The sequence below is a fragment of the Populus trichocarpa genome, chromosome 6 (assembly GCF_000002775.5).
Source record: "Populus trichocarpa isolate Nisqually-1 chromosome 6, P.trichocarpa_v4.1, whole genome shotgun sequence".
Taxonomy (NCBI): Eukaryota; Viridiplantae; Streptophyta; class Magnoliopsida; order Malpighiales; family Salicaceae; genus Populus; species Populus trichocarpa.
In genome coordinates this window covers 19,435,580-19,456,567 of record NC_037290.2, presented here as the reverse complement: position 1 = coordinate 19,456,567, position 20,988 = coordinate 19,435,580, and the positions used below count along the sequence as shown (strand labels likewise).

Genomic DNA, 20,988 nt, shown 5'->3' with positions numbered 1-20,988 from the left:
AAAACTTATATGACTATACCATTTAAAAGAGTGAATATTAAAGCTAAATTATGATTATGAGAATTTTAACATTATCACACATATATAATTTATAAGTACCAAATATTTTCTTATATTATATATCAAGAATAAATTTGGTATCGACTTATAGATTGTATATATAATCTTAAAATCTCCATCATCACAATTTAGCCGTTAATAACTCACATGTGATAACTAAGAGTGTTATTTTAAACCTTTTATTCATTTTTTTTTAGTATTCAATATAATATTTTTTAATAAATGATTTTAAATAATGCATATTAAAATATAAATTATTAATTCTCCTACCCCCTTCCCTTGTCAAATAATAAATGAATGGTAGTTGAATTGACCATTTGTTACCGATCCCATAACATAGAAGGTTTTAAAATCACCTGATAACATAATGAAAATGATAATTTTTAACTAAGAAATCATTTGCTATTGATATGATAAATTTGATTGGAATTCTTTCATTATATTTAATTAGAGATTAACGTATATATTGTCACCGACCAACTCAACCCAATAGCTTAAGTTTTTAGGTGAGGTCCCAATATATGATTTATATTATTTTCTAACACACCTCCTCAAGTGAAAGTTCATTGGGTTTAAAACTTGCACAGATTTACATTACCTTGTGCTTGATTTTTATCAAATATATGAGGGTGATGAGATTCGAACTGATAATCACTTGATCATCAAGGCTCTGATACCATGTCACAGAACTAACTCAACCCAATAGCTTAAACTTTTAGGTGAGATCCCAAGATATGATTTATATTATTCTCTAACATATATGAATAATATTACATTTTAGTATACAATTTGTTTAGAATTAAATAATTGCTTAATCTAAAATCGAATTAATAAAAATACTTTGTAAATTATACAGAATAAATTGATCAATTATTAATTATAGATTTCTTGTTGATATTAGTAGGCCTAAATTGATCTGTAATTATGATAGCACGTTATTTGTTTTTATTTTTTTAAAAGAAAGAGTCATGTTCAATTTATATGCTATATTTGAGCAATTTAATATTTAATATTTAGTTTATTTTGTAATGTAATTGTAATTTGTAATGCTTCCAGCAAGTAATGTTACATGGTTAATGGAAGGATGGCATCCAATTTTATTTGCAGTGCTTTGGCCCTCGAGCATGAGGAGGGAGGGTGATTCATGTAACTGTCGGCCGGCGGTGAGACTCTATGAATTGCGCTTAACACTTTCTTCAACACGAGTGAGGGCATCCGTGAATATGTAGAGGTGACAAATCATTAACTAAAAATCCAGCAGACACAACATCAGAGTCATCCATTAACTAAAAAAGGGGTGACAAATCACAGTTATGTGTTTATCAGTAATGAAAAGAACAGGATGCTTCACCATGCGCACTGGTTCTTCAGTTCTTATGCGTGCATTAGGAGAAGCAAGCGTGGATTCAAAAGGGATTTCCAGGCCTTACTCCTCTGAACTCCTCCCGTTCTTTGTGAGTAGGCATCCTAACTATGCCTTGATCCAGCTAGAGAATTGTTAATTTTGCAATCCATTGAGTTCAATTGCCAAAAACAAAATCAATCCATTTAATTCAGTAATCAATATTAAAATCCAAAACCAATCAAGATCGGAATGTCACGACATACCATCACGAGTAGCTTTGCAAAGAGTGCAGTTCCAACAAGATTGATAATATCATGGGCATAGTTGCAGTGTCAAGAAATGACATGGATTCTGGAATCTGGACAAAAATGTCGTTTTTTTTTTCAAGTTCTTCTTTGACCTCCTTATTTTCTCCAATTCCGTGATTCTTCTCTTCAATTTTTCCTTGGGACCATCACGGGACACTATTGTATGCAAGGTGTCTCCCAAATGACATAATTGCTTTCCTCAACCCTAAACCAATACCACCATACATTATTTTTCAAGACCGATCACGCAAATGATTCAGCCCCAATTGAAAAGGAGAGAGAGAGAGAGAGAGGTGTGCCTTGGGTCATGTACAGACCTCCGTTGCCGTGAGTTCGAGGTTTTCTTTAGGGTTTTAATGATCTGAGAACGAGATGCAAGGGAAGGAGAAAGCTCTGATTTTTTTACTATTTAGCGGGCTGTATGCATATTTAATTGATCTAAATTTAACAAAACCTTATTTCATAAAATTTATATCTAGTTGAAGTAATTTATCAATTTAATTAATGTAATTTATTCCTAATTAATATAAATTCAACAAAATCCTAACCGAATAAAAAAAAACTTTAAAATAATCAATAAAACCCTAATGCATCAAATCCATACCTAATTGAAGTAGTTATTATCAATTTAATTGATGTAATTTATACCTAATTAACATAATTTCATCTAATTAATCTTAATTCAACTAAACCCTAGTATTATTACCAAAGTCCTAATTCATCAAATCTTTGTCTAATTAAAGTAATCTATCAACTTAATTGATGTAATTACTTTCACATTCAAGGGCATGGTCCATGTTAATTTTTTTCTTAAAATATTTAAGCGTTGCAAATGTTTTAAAGAAATAACTAAATTTAATAACTTGAGTTATAATTCTAACCGGTTAATTAGCTTAGAAAAAGTTTAATCAAAACTCGTTGATTTTTTTCTTAAAAAAAAACAATGTCATTTTTAAACATTTATTAAAAACAAACTTGACCTTAATCTATGTCAACTTATCTAACTTGTGACCTAGAACTCGAATCAAGTTTGAAAAGTATGTGATAGATAACTTTGAAAACCAGTGACACAGGTCATTAGAACAGAAGCATTATACAAAAAAAAAGTTTCAATTCTTAACAAATCAAATGTCAAATGATAAAATAAAAAAAATACATAAAATGATCTAAAATAAAAAAATAACAATTAAAAGAATGAAGGTGAAAATCAAAATAAAAAAATAAATTAGAGGGAAAGAACAATTTTTTAATCGAATGGTTAAATTGAAAACAAAAATATAATAAAAGGACAAAAAAATAAAAAGAACAAGGACCAATTTATAGCCTCGACCAGGTTGAATAAGCCGGTTTTATTTTAATGAGACGATAAAAAATTAGCAATGACGGTAAACATACATTTTCTTTTTAAAAAATGGGTGAGTCAACTCGAGTTAAACAACAAAACTTATAGCCTAGGTAATAAGATTTGGATAACCCAACAAATCACTTATTTAAAACCCGATCTGACAATTTGACACGTGACCAGGGTGATCCAAGGTCGAGGCCTAGGCTGGGCTGGTATCCAACAAAAATAGGGGGATGATTGATCTGGTATAATCTAGTAAAAAAAGGGTTGACCCGCGACCCAATTAGCCCTTGAGAAACCTACTTAAAATCTTTTAACCTTTTTTATTTTATTTTTTTCAAAATGTTGTCATTTTTATATGTTTATAAAATATAAAATGGGTTGACTCGAGTTATCCAACTTGACACAGGTCAACCCACTTGACCCGTGACTTACCCTAGGTCGCCCCTCGGGTCGGGTTTGAAAGCTATGTTATATATAACTTTTAAAACTTGTGACACGGGTCATTACACCGAAAGTATCATACATGAGAAACCTAGACGTTTACAAATCAAATGTCGAATGATAAAATTTTAAAAACAAAACTCACACGAAAAGATTTAAAATAAAAAATAACAATTAAAATAATGTGGTTGAAAATCAAAACAAAAAACAAATTAGAGGGCAAGAACAATTCTTTGATTAAAGGGTTAAATTGAGAACAAAAAAAACACAAAATGAAAAAAAAATCAAATGTATGAGGACCAAATAAAAAAAATAAAACACAACAAACTAGGATTGAATGAAGAAATTAAAAACCATAAAAACCTTAACAAAAAAGCCAAGGAAAAAACTGAAATTAAAAGAAGAATGACAAAATTGAAAAGACAATTAGAATTGAGGATTAAATTGAAAATAAACAAAAACTTCACAAAAGAATCAAGAAAAAAAAAGAGAAATCAAAACAATAAGGACTGAAACGGAAAAGATAATATATGCCAAAGTGGAATTGAAAAACTAAATTGAAAATAAATAAAAATATCAAAAAAAAATTAAAAAAATAAAGACTGAAATTAAAATAGCAAACAAAAAAAGAACAAGCCTGTATATTTTTGGGAGGGGAGAGAGAGGGAAAGAGAAGGCCAATAGGTGACAACACACGTTGCACCTGGTAAAAATGACACGACAATTCATTCAACAACAAGATAGAAGGGCTTGTTCGAACAACCTTGTATAATTATTAAATGACGAATAGGTCATGTAAAAAGACCAAGATACCCCTAAAACAAAGGCTTGTGATTTTTTTGGAAATGTCAAAAGCATCATTATATTATAACGTTGAATAAAAAAATGTGTCTATAGCTGCAAAAAGTTTATCTTTGTAATGTGTCTATAGCTATAAAAAAAAATTACCTTTGTTTTAGTAATTTTTTTATTTTCAATGAAAGATTGAAAAACAAAATTCATTTGTTGAAAACAATAATGAATTTTGTCAACAAAAAAAAAGAGGAATAAATACATCAAGAATAAAACTATTTTTCATAATAATCAAAACCATAATTTGTAATAGTCATCTTAATATTCTTATATTTTTTATAATCTAATTATAATATATTAACTTTATTTTATTAAAATTAAAATTTATCATAAAAAATTTATATTGCTAATTTTAAAAAATATTTATATTAGATCATTTATTATAAAAATTGAAACTAACTAAATATGAAAATATAAAAAATATTCTTTATTAAATTCATGACACTAACTAAATATATAAAAAAAAACATTTTTTTACTAGATTTATGACAGTAAATAAATATAAAAATACAAAAAATAATATTTTTAGGATGCTCAAAAGTGTTTCTATATAAAAAAAAAATATATTATTCATGTTTTTTTTTCATTTGAAAATAAAACTGTGAAAAACTTTTATTGAAAAACTATAGAAAACCTTTAAATTGTGTTTTTCAAACTCAATATTTCTAATCTTTTTAATAGGAAAATATTGAAATTGAATATAAAATTTTAGTTTTTCTTTTCTAACTTCGGTTTTTTATTTTAACTTACAGTATCAGTTTAGACAGTCTCAAAATTTTATATTTGTTGTCTGCTTATAAATTTTATCGTTTCAACATATAAGATTCCTAAAAATCTTTTAAATAATAACAAGAATGACATTCCCTCAATACATAAAAATCAGATACCAAATGCTACAATAAAAGACCTTTTTTTATCAAGAAAGAAATTTGTGAATTTTTGTCATTAAAAAATAAAATAAAATAAAATAACAAAATTGGAAGCCATAATACTATAATTAATATTTTGCTCTTTAAATAAAAATTGATAAATTAATTTTATCCCTGGACATAAATCACTATTCATTATAATAATATAATTGCTATTTTACCCTTTCAATAAAAAATTAATGAACTTGCTAGGGGTAATAAGATTTTTTCTGCATGACATATTTGTCATTATGAGATTAATTGGAAATTATTTGGTCTTTTGACATTTTAAAAACACAATGAATAAAACTATATTATCCTTAAAAACATAATTTGTTAAAAGGTTGATCGGGGGAAATTGATCTTTTATTTGTGAAAGCATAGTGTAAAAACTATTATACTTTTAAGAGCAAAAATCTTCAACTTGTAACTAGGAGCATTTTTATATTTTCAAAATGGTTTTTTAGTAATTAACAATTTGACTTAGGAGCAATTTGGTCTTTTCATAAATATAATTATTAATTTAAAAAAATTAGTGGTTGGTGCATGCAACGCACACATCATCAAGTGAGCGACGCGTAAAGTGTTATCTCACATCCAATCATCATTGGAAGCTTCTTGTTGTGATCTTCTTAGTGGTATGGTGTGTGTACACAACATCATATTAATTAGGCTCTGGTGGACTATAACAACTCCAATTTTAGGAATAATATGGCATTTCAACAAAACATTTACATAAACCTGACCATATAAAAATTTATTCATAAGGTAAAAAGAACTTCACGGTAAAATAAAATAATCATTCAAGATTAAAACATTAAATAATTTCCTAAGAAATATTCCAAACCAAAGAAAACAAATACATTAACTAATATTGACTAATTGTACAAGAAGAGTAAAATTCATAATAAGAACAAAAGAATTAATATATCTAACCATAAGATATATAATATTTACCAAATTCAGTTAAATAAGTCTAATTCATTACATAGTTTTCCAAAAGTTAAACATAGAAGCTTTAGTCTACAGTTACATCAAAAATTTACATAAATGTGCGTCTAGTTATCTATAACAAAATAGATATGTCTCCAGCTAAAATTATTATTCTTATCGCGAGTGAGATATACCTATAAATTAAATATATAAATCTAAATTACCTCTCAAATGAAAATTCTAAATCTTAAAAATTAAAATATAGTGTCTTACTTTTTCATCACATTATTTTGTATCCTTAAGATGATAGTTCTAATATCATCATAATCTAAGTTAATATTACTAGCATCTAAGTTTCCGGTAAGCAAATCAAGATCTTAATGATATCGATATCAACATAAACTTGTTGATATTTTTAGCTTCCATGATTCAAAAGAAAAACACAAACACCAAGTAATGTCAATATCAACATAATTCATGCTTATATCATTAGTCTCTAAGTTTTCAATAGGCTAATCAAGTTCTTATTAATACCGATATCAAAATAACCTTATCGACATCATTAACTTTCATGATATGGTAGAAATACACAAACACCAAGTAATGATAATATCAACATAATCCATGTTGAAATCATTAGCCCCCAAGTTCCTAGTAGGCTAATCAAGTTCTTGTTTATAAGTTTCCTTTATATTTCTTTTTTTAGAACATAACCAAAATAATAATAATTCAAATATGTATCTACGACTTTCATAGAACATACCCAAATTATCTTTTTTCTCAATTCTTATTAGTGAGAATGAATTGAGGAGAAATCATACATGTTTGACGTACTGATTATGAACCTCTCGCACCTTGAGATCTAACCGGAACAATAACTATTGTCATCAACCAAAACGTTTTATTATCACCATTTTATATCGACTCTTGGACCCATATAACATGCTACTCAATTAATTCCATATAATTATCATATTTTTATGTTAAATATACCAATAAAATTTATTACATCATTCCCACGTGATTTCGACTAACCTTTACATAGAATCTCGAGAAAAAAAATTTCATTCAACACATCCCTTAAAATATAATTGTTGACTACGTATATATTTTATACGATAATACCTAATCAATTTTAAAATTACTCATTTATTCAATGACCTTTAGGCCGAGGCTTAAATGCCAAAGAAATCGTAGATTTCTAGTTATTTTTTCTTCAAGTTTTTGCATGAATTCATAATTATAGGATGAAAACAAACTTACATATCCTATAAATAATCAATTTGAAGAAGACATCCCTCCCCTTCCTTGGTGCCTCTAGGTCGGCACCAACACTAAAAAAATAGGCAATTATTTTTTTTTAATTGCTTCAATTCTAACTTGTCCCAATAATTAAATATGCATGTTAACATGATTCCAAAGTAAATTAAACAATCCAAGTAAGAATTTCTCAAATCCCTAATTCCTTCCATACACAAAAATATTCATAAATTCAAAAATAAAATATATATACAATAATTGAACCAAGACAAGAGTTTCTCACCTTTTAATATCAAGACTTAACGTGAAAAGAATGGAAGAATTGCTTGATTTTCTCCCCTCTTTTCTTTTTTCCTTGTTTTCCCCAAATTCTTCTCCTTCTCCTAAGTTTAATTCCTCTCAATTTGTATAAATACCCTTCCTAAAACTTTCAATTCTCCTTTTTACTTCTTAATCTACTTATTTTTGTGAGATTTTATGGATGAAAATTGAAGAAAAGTTTGAAGAAGCCAAGAGGCTATTTATACTTTGAGGAAAGTCTCCAAAATTACTACATTTCTCTAAAAGTTTATTTTAAGAGTTTCTTCTTTAATCGAGTATCCTCGATCTATTTTGATAAATAACTATACTAAAAAGTTTTAGTCCTTGAAACCAGATTTTAAATTATCTTGCGTCACCCTTAATATTTATTTTACTTATTTTATTTTTTTTATTTTAGGGTCTTTACATGGATTCTTTTCTTCAACTTCTTTTCTCTATCTTTTTCGTGCTAAAATATAAAGTTTATTACTTTTTTTTTTATCTTTTTTTCTTCAACTTATCTTTCATCATTTGATTTCATTTAATTTTTATATTGAATTTGGTCATCATTCTTTTCTTTTGATTGTTGTTTTTTTTTCTCTATCTTATTGAGTTTTATTTTTAATTTCATCCATCAGCATTTGATTTCAAATTATTATATTAAATTTAATCCTCATTCTTTTTATTATAATTTCTTTTGTTTCAGGGCTTTTTTATTATATCTTTTTTTTTCAATTTCATCCCTCAGCTTTTTGTTGATGTAGAATTTTACTTCATTATTTTTTAGGAATTTCTTTCTATAGGGTTAAACTCGGGCTCATGACCAAAGTCGTTTCGAAAGTTAACATGGGTTGACTTTGAATTTTTTTAGGTTCATTTAAAAAAAAATCAATTTCATCTTTCAACATTTGATTTATTGAGAATCAGTTTTCATGCTTTTTTTTCACTTTCTTTTCTATGAGGTTATTTCAAGTGCACTCATGGTCATGATATTAGCAGGTTAATCCAAGTTGACTCGGATTTTGTTTTCATTTATTTTTTTAGTTAATTTTTTTTCAATTTCATCTTTAAATATTGGATTGTTTAATAATTAAATTTCATAATTTTATTTAATTTTCTTTATCCTAGTATCACGACCAGGTCGCAGATATAGTATGCTAACCCAAATAAACTTAGGTCAAGTTTTTTTAATACTTTTTATGCTGTTAATTATTTATTCATTTATTTATTGTCTCTATTTTTTTAATTAAATTAATCAAACTTATTTTTTTATGTTCTTAGAAACACTTTCTTTGTCTTAACATTATTATTTTACATTAAAAAAAGAAAGTTAAATCAACCCACGACACTGCGCAAGCCCCCTAGGCTATTCACACTGCTTGAAGCCTTAAACTACAGCGATCCCCGCAAGACCAACGCCGAGGGCTTTATATAGAAAGCTGAAACACTCCATCAGAAATATAAAAGGTCAACAGACACCCACTAATAGGACTCTTCTCCTCTGATAATTTCCAGAAACTCATTCCTCTTATACAAAAGCAGATTTCTGATCACATCTGTTTCCCGCTTCCCGCCCCAAATAAAGAGGGAAGGAATGATAAATACAGATAATCGTGTAATATCACTAGTCCACATCTACATTTATGAGAATTTCTACCAGCATACAAAAGTATTGCACCAGTGCTCCATACAGATTTCTTTGAACTGTGCTTCATCTCAAGGACTATCCTGTTAACAGCATTTGTGGGTCGCGTATTTCACCCCAACGCCACCGCAGATTAAATCGGAGTACTGCAGTTCAGATTGGCACTAAATGTAATTCTGGGGCCAGCATCAGTGACCAGTTCAATGTTACATCTATTAGTATGTACACATAGATATTAAATAAGTATGGAAACAACATGGTTACAAGATTTTATCACTGTCGCAGAGGTACATGGCCATCCCTGGAAACCATCTTAAATCACTGGCGTATGACAGGAACAAGGCTCTCAAAATCAATAGAGCAGTGCACTTGAATATGTATTCTCAACTTCGCTTTCAATTGCTGATCCACCTTCGTTTTCGAGGAGGCCGCTCTGGTTTAATCTCTGAATCTGCAGGAGTCTCAGGTTTGACAGAAGGCACCGCCTCGCTCTCCATCTTTTTTACTGAGAAGGCATCTTTCTCACTTGGCATTGGAAGCTTGAACCTCTCACTCCGCTTCTTCAACTTCTCAACCGTGTCCAAGTGCCGGTCCCCCGATGGCTTTGTATCAGTATCCTTATTCTCTGCATCAGCAACATCTTTCTCTTCACCTGTGCAATGCTTCTCAACAGTCTCGATTTTTGCCTGCTTCTCAACAGTCTCAACTTTCTTAGGGGGTTCATCAGAAAGTTTACTGCCTTGTAAAGATCCACCATTGTTATTCCTATCAGTCTCTTTAAACTTTAAGGAAGCTGATGCCTTGCTGATATTGTAATCCCTCTCTTTATGGCTTGTCCAACGCTCCAATTTTGAGCGTCCTCTCCTGGAATCTTGTTGTTCATCATCCGAGGAAGCATTTTTCTTGAGTCTTTTGGAAGAGTTCAATTGCATCAAGATCTCAGCCTCTCTGCTTCCTGGCTCACGAGAGCGTTTTAAAACCTAGAAAAAGTAAAAGATGAACAGCACCAGCTCAGTTCAAGGCACTTTCTAAATTAATCAGCAAGTGGTCAACTAGTTGACAACCAAATGAGTTGCCAAGGGAAAGAGTACATGTATGAAAACTTGATTTTCAAATTAATGACCACACCCCATCTAAGCTCTCGATGTGAACTTCAAGAAATCTTAACAATAAAAAAGTTTCCATAAAGAAAATCAAATCTGAATGTAGCCCACCATTGTGAACTAATTTCAAGAAATCTTAACAATCAAAATGGCTAGGCATTCCTAAGCATAACCCTAGGAATTTGCAGCACTGCCTGCCCAAGTACCTAGATCTCCACTGTACCTGTCATTGGTAGTATTAGATACTGAAGGTGAGAGACTATATAACACATATCTTAAAGTGAGTTCTGCATCATGTTGAATATCAGTTCAGATTTTATCAGACTTGCTTAAAGTGAGATGACCTCACAAGGCTTTTATCTCCTTGAGTGGGTATGATGTACTTCTGTAACTAGAAGACTATACCTTTTTTTGCATGGTTCTGTGGCATGGAGGGTGGAGTCATTCGGATCCACCTGAAGGGTTTAGGAAATGAAAGGATGAGAAAATGTTGTAGATGTGCGGTATCTATGGGGTAGTTTTGCAGTTGGAGATAAAGCAGATTAGAGAATTGGTAGCTATTCAGCAGCTGTTGTGCATTTTTAATTTCAGGGCTTTTCTGTTTGGATATCTCCCAGTTGCTTTCTGCTAGCTTAGTTTTGTCATTAGGAGGATGCATCCTTGAATTTATGTTCTGTTTTACGTTCCACTAATACAGTTTTCTTCTATCAAAGACAGTTTTATATGTTACTTCATTTATCAATTATCTGCCTTGAGGAGGGTATTCCTTAAGTTCTATTTTCTAGAGCTAAGCATGGAACTTACCGTTTCATCACTGTGACCATTCAGGTTGTCTTGGTTTCTTTTGGAAGGGCCCCAAGTGCCATGATCTCCATCAGATTCTTTATTCTTCCTTGGGTTTTCTTTATGCTTCTTCTCATGCACCCTTTGGCTAACAGAAGTATCTACAGTGCGATCAACCCGAGAGCTTGACCTTTCCTGCCTGGATCTTCTCTCTTCATTACTAAACTGATTTCCACGTGCATAAACATCATCTTGTCCCCTATGATGTGAAAGACTTTCATCCTCCATTCGGTCCCTTCTTTTCTGGTGTTCACTGATTCGAACTGTATCTTTAAGTTGGTACTCTTTATCAGAAACTTTATATTCATCTTTCCCCCAAGCATGGCCAGCCCATGCTTTGTCATCCACAACACGCCCACTCCTTGCAGATGCTCGTCCTTCTTCTCTCTCTCGTTTTGGTAAATTTTCTTCACTGGATTGTTTTACCCTATATAACTCCTCCCTCTCCCTCTCCCTCTGCCTCTGCCTCTCACCCCTCTCTCTTTGGAGCCAGACCTCGTCTTTATGCTTAACAGAGTGATAACCATCAAGATTGTCTCTAATCCTTTGCTGATCATCTCTTTCGTGCCTTCGGCGACTGGTATTTTCTCTGTGGCCATGCAGTATCTCCTCCTTATCAGCATATTCTCTTTTCACATATTCTTCATCTTTCCTCCTTTTGCTATGGTAGTCATCTACCATTTCAAACCTACTCTTCAAATTGTCATCTCTTTCCCTGTGCCGTGAACTGCCATCCTTATCATGATGGATCCTGTAGCTGCCATTCTCTAACTGTTTCCTTGAATGAAGATGTTCATCTTTGTCACTCCTCTCAGTCTCCCGAATCTTACCCCGGTGCCTTGATCCCATTTCATCTCCGTGTTCCCTCTTCCTGTCTTCAGTTCTATGTTTTCTGCTATGTGGATCTTCATCTCTTTGTTGCCAAGAGATATCTGGATTTTCACGCTCCTTTCGCTTATCATAGCTCTCATGCTTCATATGCAAATGATGGGGCAAGCTAGGATCCAGGTCTCTATGAGGATAAGAATCCTCCCTCCCTCTTATCACACCACGATTTCTTTCCATCTCTCTTCTCACATCACGATCCTTTCTTTGAAAATTCTGTTCATTTTCATCAAGGTGCCGTCTGATGCTCCCTGAGCGTGTAGAACGTCTATCTTGAACAACTTCCTCCTCAACACCATCTTGCCATTTCTGATAATCTTTGCTACTGCCTGATCTTGCTTTGCTATTTTCACTGCTTCTTGCAGCCTTTGAGTCTTCCTCATCATCGAGCTGTTGCAATGCAGGCTGTTCGACATGAGAACTTACCTTTTGTTTCCTTGTAGAATGGTGCACATTTCCATCCTTATCATTAGTGGTTTCTTCATTCTCAGTCATTTCATCCCTTCCCAATCTAGAGCTTTCCTCAGCTTGCAAAGGCTCAACATCATCTTTTTCCTCAGAGCTCAACTCTCTTGCATCTCGAACTGTGATAGGAGATGATATCCGTGGACTGAGTTTATCGTCCATACTTTCAGTTGATTCTTCCTCCACATCATCAAGAAATTTCTTGTCTCGTGAGTTTTGACTAGGAGTTAAATGAGGAGAACTATCACATGATCTTCCCTGCATCCGCCTGTGAAGAGGAGGAAAGAGTTAGAATTTTTTCAGTAGTTCAGGTGCAGTTTTAACAAGTGAAGACTAAATCAACATCAAAACTAAAAGAAAACTACGACTAACGAATTCTTGATCCATCAAGCATTCACTATGGCAACAGCCTATGGCCTGCTAAACACAAGATTTACAGCTTAAAATAAATTCTCTAATAAACAAAAAAAACTATCTCATCACAATTTATAACTGAATAGGTTAAAGATGAAAATATCCATGGGTCCATTAAGTACTCCTAATTCAGGGGCGGACAAATGTGAGTTTTCAGATTGACAAGTAAAACACTATAACCAGCAGTATCACACAAGAGTGTAATTATGACTGAACATAGAAATGTGCATACCTCTAGTTTCTCTCCTAAGAAATCATTAACCCAGTTTACAGTTATCCACAACTCAGTCTACATTTAATCTATAATTCACTATTTTCATGATCTTTTAGAATCCTCCGACCATGCTTCAGTGAAGCATATGAAAGGTGGCCAAATTTCACTCTTGTGAAAATTGATATACACATAAGAACCTCCGGATGGGGGGGTTGTGCATCCCTACCCACTATTTATGGCATCCTAAGTATATTCTCTAGAATCTCCTCCTGTAAGGTGCTCATCAAGATTATCATCTCTTTCAGATGCTTTCAAATGTCAAATGCCTATCACTTGATATCTGAAATACAAAAAGATTCATAAAAAGAGAGAAAATAAGCAGATGCTGGCATATTAGCTCTATCCAAATTGAATACAGCGGCACAGGAAGTATCAAGAGCTGGCATATTAGCTCTATCCAAATTGAATACAGCGGCACAGGAAGTATCAAGAGTATTTGGTTTAGTTAAAGGCATTTCTATAAGAATTCTCTCATTATGTTTTGAACACTTATTCTTCTTCTCTAAATGTTGCCACTACCATAATTATTCTACAGCCCCCAAAGTATCCTCCAGTAGCCACTATCAACCATTATGCCAGCACAGCCCTAATTTTCACTTTTTTACCCCAACTCTTTCTCAACTCAATACCCATTAAACCACTCAAAAGAAAACCTAAATCTTCAACATTTAACCACCATACTCATTCTTCTCCATGTTTTTTTTCAATTTGTCAACATTTTGTCACCAAACTTCATTGTTGTCAACCACTTGCAAAACCTTCAAACAATTTATACATTCCGCATCAATCCGAAACCCTAAATTTCCCAATTTAACAACCCTAGCCCATCACAGAACAAACAAATGCACATTCCTCGAACCTGTCCTGCATTGCCATAATAGCGTAATTGACTATGGTAAGCCTTATTTCATACCTTTCCTCATGAGGGGTGCCAGATTCCCTACCAGGGTAGGAAGGAGGGTGACCCCTAGAACCAGTCTGGTGGTATGGAGCTGGTGCTTTGGGATGGATGGGCAAAACATCTCCCTCAGACATGTTGTGGGCAGAATTCATGTAAGGTGTTCTCCTCCCACCCTTTCGACCATTGTAGGCCTGTGGAAAACCACCAGCATATTCATTTTCTGTCTGTTCCATGTCATCTTCAGATGCATCGCTCACTTTAAAGTCATCTTTTTGAGGATCATTGTGTGCTCCATCCTGGACACCATCTCTTGGGGGGGAATCTTCTAGAGAGCCCTGGCAGACAATCTGTTCATCAAATAAACTTTTAGTTAATCTACACTGCATATGTACTGCGCAGATATCAATCAAATGAATATGGCTATATCAGTGCAATTAAAGACAAATGTTTATTTACCTCTATGATGGCATCAGAATCACGAAGTCGAGGAGCTCGACCTTCAATGGAGGGGATGCGTTCACCATAACCAGTTTCAACTTGTATTGCTCTTCCAGTTGGCTAAAAAGCAAATAAAGTAAACCATTGAGTCCTCAAAGCAACACGGAACCAATGATAAATGTAGAGAATCTCACATCTTTAAAACATTTTTATAGAAAACCGCTTTTTTTTGGTTCATTGGGAGGCCAATGGGCCTTGGACTACACAATAAGAGTAGCCCTCCTCCGATCCCTAAATCCACACTCCAAGCCATCACTCCCAAGGTTTGAATCTGAGACCTCCTAGTGAAAATCCTAAGTCTTAACAGACAGAGTGTCCCACTAGGAAAAATAGAAAACCATGTTTGAATGATTTGGACAATAAGGAAGAGCCATTCCTGGCTATGCAACAAGAACGGATATGTTGAAGTTGCAGGCAGTAGATGAATTATACAAGAGAGCCTTCTCAAAAAGACATGGATTTTTGTCTCTGATTATGAAAAAATAATGGTCCAATTTTATGCTAAATATGTAGAAGAGAATGGAAGTCAAAGCATACTATTTGTGGCCGCATACGAGCAGATCCTTTAGCCAAATCACTCTGTCCAATGTCTGACTTTCCAGCATTTGAATTGTCAGCTGTAGCATGGAAACCTGTTGCCGCTGCTAGTTCTGGTGGCAAATCAGGATCGTATTCCTAAAGTGAATTCAATAGAAAATCAGAAACTTTCCTCTTCACCAAGTAAAAACTGAAATATACGATTTATTTTACTGTATGAATATCCATAAACCATAGCATGCATGATGCCTAAGCATACAATTACCTGCTCTGCCCGCCCACTTTCATAAACACGAATTTTGCTTTGCATTGTAGTCTCCAGTCGATATTGTTCCTGCACAATTGAAATGATCCTCTTACATATTCATATATCTAATAGATAATACAATTTAAAATACAATATTCACCAGCTGTTTGCAATAATCTTTCCAGCTCTCCTCATTCAAACCAAAGTTGAAGTAGTCCGATATGTCCACGCCAGGATATTTCCATGGCTTTTCCTCAAAGCCATCAATGTCAAAATCAAATATGGTCCTGAAAATAATATTGAGGATTGATAATCATTCATCAGGAGTCAGGACAAACCATATAGCTCAATTGGACAATGCATGGTAGTCCCATACTGAAATGGACAACTCACAAATTAAACACCAAACAAAAGGATTTATGTGACATGCAAACACAAAAGTATATCTTGGGTATCACCTAACAACTATAGTGAATTTCAACTCACTAGATAAAGACATCAGCATGACAAGGCCTGGGATTAAACAGTGTATTAGGTGAAGATTGAAGAGCAGGATGATTGTGTAGTGATTATTCCATATAGGAGTTTATGCGATTATAAACCAAACAAACAGCTTGCTGAGGTAGAAGGTCAGACGGTACAGTACATGCACAGATGGCAATCAGAAGATGTCAAGTCTCAGAGGGGTGGGGTACATATTTCCCATTTCCAAGAAGCATCTGATTTATAAATCTATCTAATTATTGAATATGGATTGACCAAAGTACAGATGTAAAATTAATATGTTTCACAGATAATGGTATTCCACACAACACATAAATGTAGGAAAAGGGCTCATATATGCAACCTTAATGGAGCCATACTAAAAAAAAATATTGCTTTTATTCATATAATTTTTAGGAAGGGCAACGTCAACAGCCTTTTAGGCTATGGAAACAGCACCTGCATTTTGTACCATCTCAACAGGTTCTGTGTCTCCTGCAAGGTGGTGGATCTCAAGTTCAATTTCCACCATATTTGAGAAATATCATCAGGATCATAGTTGATCCAGAAGAGAGCATGCAGGAAAAACTACAGGCTGTTTTGAAATGGAGAAGCCCCCCTTGATGGCTGATCCCATCCGCCACCCATGACAGGTCTCATATGAAAACCCTAAATCTATCTCATACTTTCATTTAATTCAGGAATGCCTTAGAGCTTGCTGCATCTCACCTTATTTAATGAACTTAAGGAAATGGAAAAGATTCTAAAATCAAATCATCTAAAGTACTCTTTTACAAAGGCTTTAAGAACACATACATCTAATCCAAACCCAAGGTAGAATCTATAGCATGAGGATGATTCAAGAAAATCAATGATGGTGTAACCTTAAATATTACCAAACATGGAATCATGTAAAGATGGAAGGCTTTGATCTATTGTTGATGAACTTGTCATTCATTACTCTTGTAACATGAGATTTTGAGCCTCTCTAGCAAATAGCAAGTCAGCCAGAACACCCAATGAAACATAGTAACAGACAATGAAGCAACAGCACATATATATGATTCTCCTACTATAATGATTAGAGAGAGAAGAGAATTTCTAAACACACACACACACACACACACAAACACAGAGAGAGGGAGGGAGGAAGGGAGGGAGGGAGGGAATATGAAAGAATTGATACCCCCCAAAAAGATTAAGAGCAAGAAAGTTTCTTGGCTCAGCGCTTTTCTTTTGGCCATGGGTCCGTAGCATTGCATGTGTTATCCACATATGCAGGTAAGAGAGAGAAAGATGCAGACAACAAAGATGAAAGAAAAACATGAAACACTAAGAATATACAGCTGAGATCTTGAACACCCAGCATAGTTTAGAAATTAAATTTCAACTCAACGGAGAGACAGTGAGCATCATATTCAAATATATTTGATTAAGTCAAATTCAGATGCTTGGAGCCTCAAACACACACAGACACACAGTGTCAACAACTTTTATAGAATGTCACACGGACCATTGACCAAAACAACTAGCTGTGACATTGTAAAAATCCAGCTAATGATGTAAATAATTTACAAACAACTTAAATGCAAGATAATTGATAAAAACAAAATAATGTAATGAAACTCAGTGAGAGAAAAAACCAGTTGATGAATTTAAGTGAAAATTACTTGTGGGAAGGAAGCGTGAATTCCATTCCACTGCCAAAACCCCTCCCTGCACCCCAAGCAGACCCCCCAAATCCTGGATGAAAGTTCTTTTGAGGGGCACCTTTTATTCCTACTGGTCGCCAGTCACCTCTACCTCGACCAGCCATAGCACCCATGTTCATAGGAGGACGGACTTGACCTGGAGTTCCTCCGGGACCAACACTAGTAGCTGCAGGCATCGGTGCTGCACCAGGTCTTACATACTGCATTCCAACAAAAAATAAGCCATAATGTTGACAGGGAAATGAAATGAAAATAAGAGGCAAGCCCATCAAATTAAAAAGTAAAAACAAATGAAAAGCCATTGGCACCAAATTAAAAACAAAAGTAAGCCAGTGGCACCGAACAATTGCAGGTGAAGAGAACTCTACATACACAATTAACTTGCAACAATGATTCTTATTTGCACGGAGAAACTACAAGCTGGCATAAGTTAAGCATGGCTCATCAAAATTAAGCTTCCAATTTCGGAACATAAATCATATCAAAATTAAGGCTACTTTTCATCATGCTAGCAACAAACAACAGAATTGGCCCAAATCAAAACATGGGAAAAGGTCAACCTATTCAGCTTTAGAATATATGAAGTTCAAGCCCAAGATAGAATCTGCAACGACAAAGAAGTTATAATTTTCCCTATGACGTGTTCCCTTGGCAAGAAAATGAAAAACAAAATTGCACAAAGAGACAGGCAAGATGGTGAAACTCAAGGTATGGAAAGGAACTTTACAGCTGGGCGTCAAGGAGGAAGTGAGCAATAAGAACAAAGACAGTAAGGATAGTTTCAAAAAGACCAGGCGAGAAACCACATATCAATTTGACCACTGGGGCTATTACAAGTTTTCAACCAAAAGAAAAATTATTATGAAGGTTCAATGGAAAGGCATCTCAAACATATGGATTCCAATTCCAAAAAGTAACATGTCAATGGAATTAACTAGTTGTAGATTTTGAGTTGGACAATTCAATGAATGAAGAGGAATAAATGAGTTTAGCTCAGTATAGTTCATGGCTATCTGAAGCAAATAATACCAGGAGAAAGATAAGCATATCCTATGTCATTGTAGGGTGCATCAAATAATACTACTTACTACCTCTAATATACCAGGGAAAATGTTCACTTAAATTTTTGTGGGGACTATCAAGACATAAATAATAGGCTGCAGACCATTTGTTTGCAAAATTACATGCACATCTTCTTGGCCATAAGAAAATGGAGCAAATTTTACCAAGCATTTCAAGCAATTATTTACCTTCTCGGCTGTTCCTACCACAGCATTACCCCTATTATACAAATGCAATAGGTCAACCCAGATAAAGATTACAACAACCATGAACTTAATTGACACATTTGAGCATGGAGAGACATGCCTAGCTATAACAGCTCCCCATGCATCAACAACAAAGATATCTTGATCGTCATTTTCATCCTCACAATATCCACCTATTTAAACTGATGATTGCAAAGGCCAAAGATTGTTATTGTGACCCACAGAGAAAAAATGCTGACTGCAGGGCATTCTGACATGGTGGAGCAAAGGAGCCCTTCACAATCAAAGGCTAAACTTGAGCAGGGGAGGTAAAATGACAATCACGAAATCTAAGAGGAACCAATGCCAAAGTTTGTTGGCATGCCAAAAAATTCCACAGGATGTAATCTTGGTGCTAGCATCGTTGTCCATTGCATCTGTTCCCGAGCAATAATGTCATTGCAGGAGAATCCAAGGAAAAGTACATACAATTAGAAAAGCTTTTCAAATTTTCATATTTGCATAACAACTAGGAATCTACCCAAGTGGTTACTTTATTAAAATCCCACGGCTGTTTCACCCAAGAGAAACATGTTTAACAATTGAGTAAAAAATTCTCCACAAATATATGCTTCCCAGACACCAAAGCTCGTTCGAGAAATATCAACAATTGAGGTGAATGAAATTTTGCAAACCAATTAATCCTCGGTGGCTTGCAGTATTTAGGAAATTTTGAACCTTGAAGCCAGATAATGTATCTAGAAGAAGCAATACGATGAAAAAAGCACATAAAATTCATGAGCATAATCAAGTAAATTTAAGAATTTTCATTCAACTTTTTCAAGTAATCATACATTTATAAGAAAAGGAACTATAAAACCCACTCATATCATATGTACAATAGTTACAAAAGCCCTGACTTGCTTTTCTTTCTTTCTTTCTTTCTTTTAAAGCTCAACATAGAACATCAACAACTACAACACTGACCTTAAACTGAGAATGAAACGGATGATGATGATAAACATGATTGCTATACCCAATCTTCGGTCCGACCACTGCATTTCCTTTCCCCACCGCTTCTCCTCCTTCTTTCCTCTCGCCTTCTGCCCCACCTCCTGCAGCCGCAACCCCATCCTCACCGCCACCCCAATCCTGCTCCTCTATCGCTTGATTCGGTCCATCTCCATCAGCGACAATCACAAGCGGGTCCCCATCCTCGTCATCATCGTCATCATCACCGATCTCTCTATCAATTCCCATGGTCCCGCCAGGATGAGTGTTATCATTCAGCACTATTTGCAAATCATCCTCGCTATCACTCTCCTCCTCGTCTTGCCAATCGCCACCACCGCCACTGATCTCAGCAGAAGCTTCCATCTTTCTAGAATCATCTTCCGTCAATCCAGGGATAATCGGGCCCGAATCTTCAAGAATCCCAGTATTAACCTCCTCGATATCAAAACTGACCTCTGTGTCGTCGCCAATGGATGCTTTAATAGGCGATTCTGCATCTCCCAAAACCCTAATTCGAGGAGCTGAAAAAGAGGTAATTTGAATAGAGTTTTGATTGGTTGGATCAGGAGGATTGCCGTGGAGGATCTCGTCATCGTCGTCTTTGACAGCGTCGTTGATATCGATCGGACGGTGGAGATAAGACGGTGCAGAGAGAGGTTGTGTTGGTTGCGGAGTAGAGGATGAGGATGAAGAGAATGGACGTAAGACGTCAGTGTAGAGATCTCCAAATTCGTCGTCGTCTTCCATCGTAGAGAGAGAGAGTGATAGAGAGAGTTCTTGGTTTTTCAGAGAGAAGTAAAGAGAAGAAAGCTAGCGAGACAAAGGGTTTTGACGTTCGGGGGACGTGTTTGTTTCGTGTTTTATTTGTGAAGTAATGAGAATGGCGAGAGGCGGTAGATTTGGGTCGTAGTTACGAGCCCCGGCAGCTTCATTTGGTTTGGGTCAGGCACTTAATGGATCAATTA

General features: G+C 34.3%; 1 protein-coding gene across 2 annotated transcripts; it reads right to left on the bottom strand.

The window, feature by feature from the left end:
- Window positions 1–9,263: 9,263 nt before the first annotated feature.
- Window positions 9,264–20,924, bottom strand: LOC7485226 (FIP1[V]-like protein). Of its 2 annotated transcripts, none has more exons than XM_024604786.2 (9): window positions 19,997–20,924; window positions 17,721–17,962; window positions 15,728–15,854; window positions 15,586–15,654; window positions 15,321–15,458; window positions 14,742–14,843; window positions 14,298–14,632; window positions 11,308–12,964; window positions 9,264–10,380 (listed from the first exon to the last, which is right to left on the bottom strand). In XM_024604786.2, exons 1-9 carry the CDS (start codon window positions 20,768–20,770, stop codon window positions 9,796–9,798), a joined length of 4,029 nt encoding a protein of 1,342 aa, XP_024460554.2. In that variant the 5' UTR covers window positions 20,771–20,924; the 3' UTR covers window positions 9,264–9,795. The 2 variants fall into 2 exon arrangements, with proteins under 2 accessions (XP_024460554.2, XP_024460555.2); XM_024604787.2 differs by lacking the exon at window positions 19,997–20,924 and adding an exon at window positions 19,013–19,339.
- Window positions 20,925–20,988: the final 64 nt, after the last annotated feature.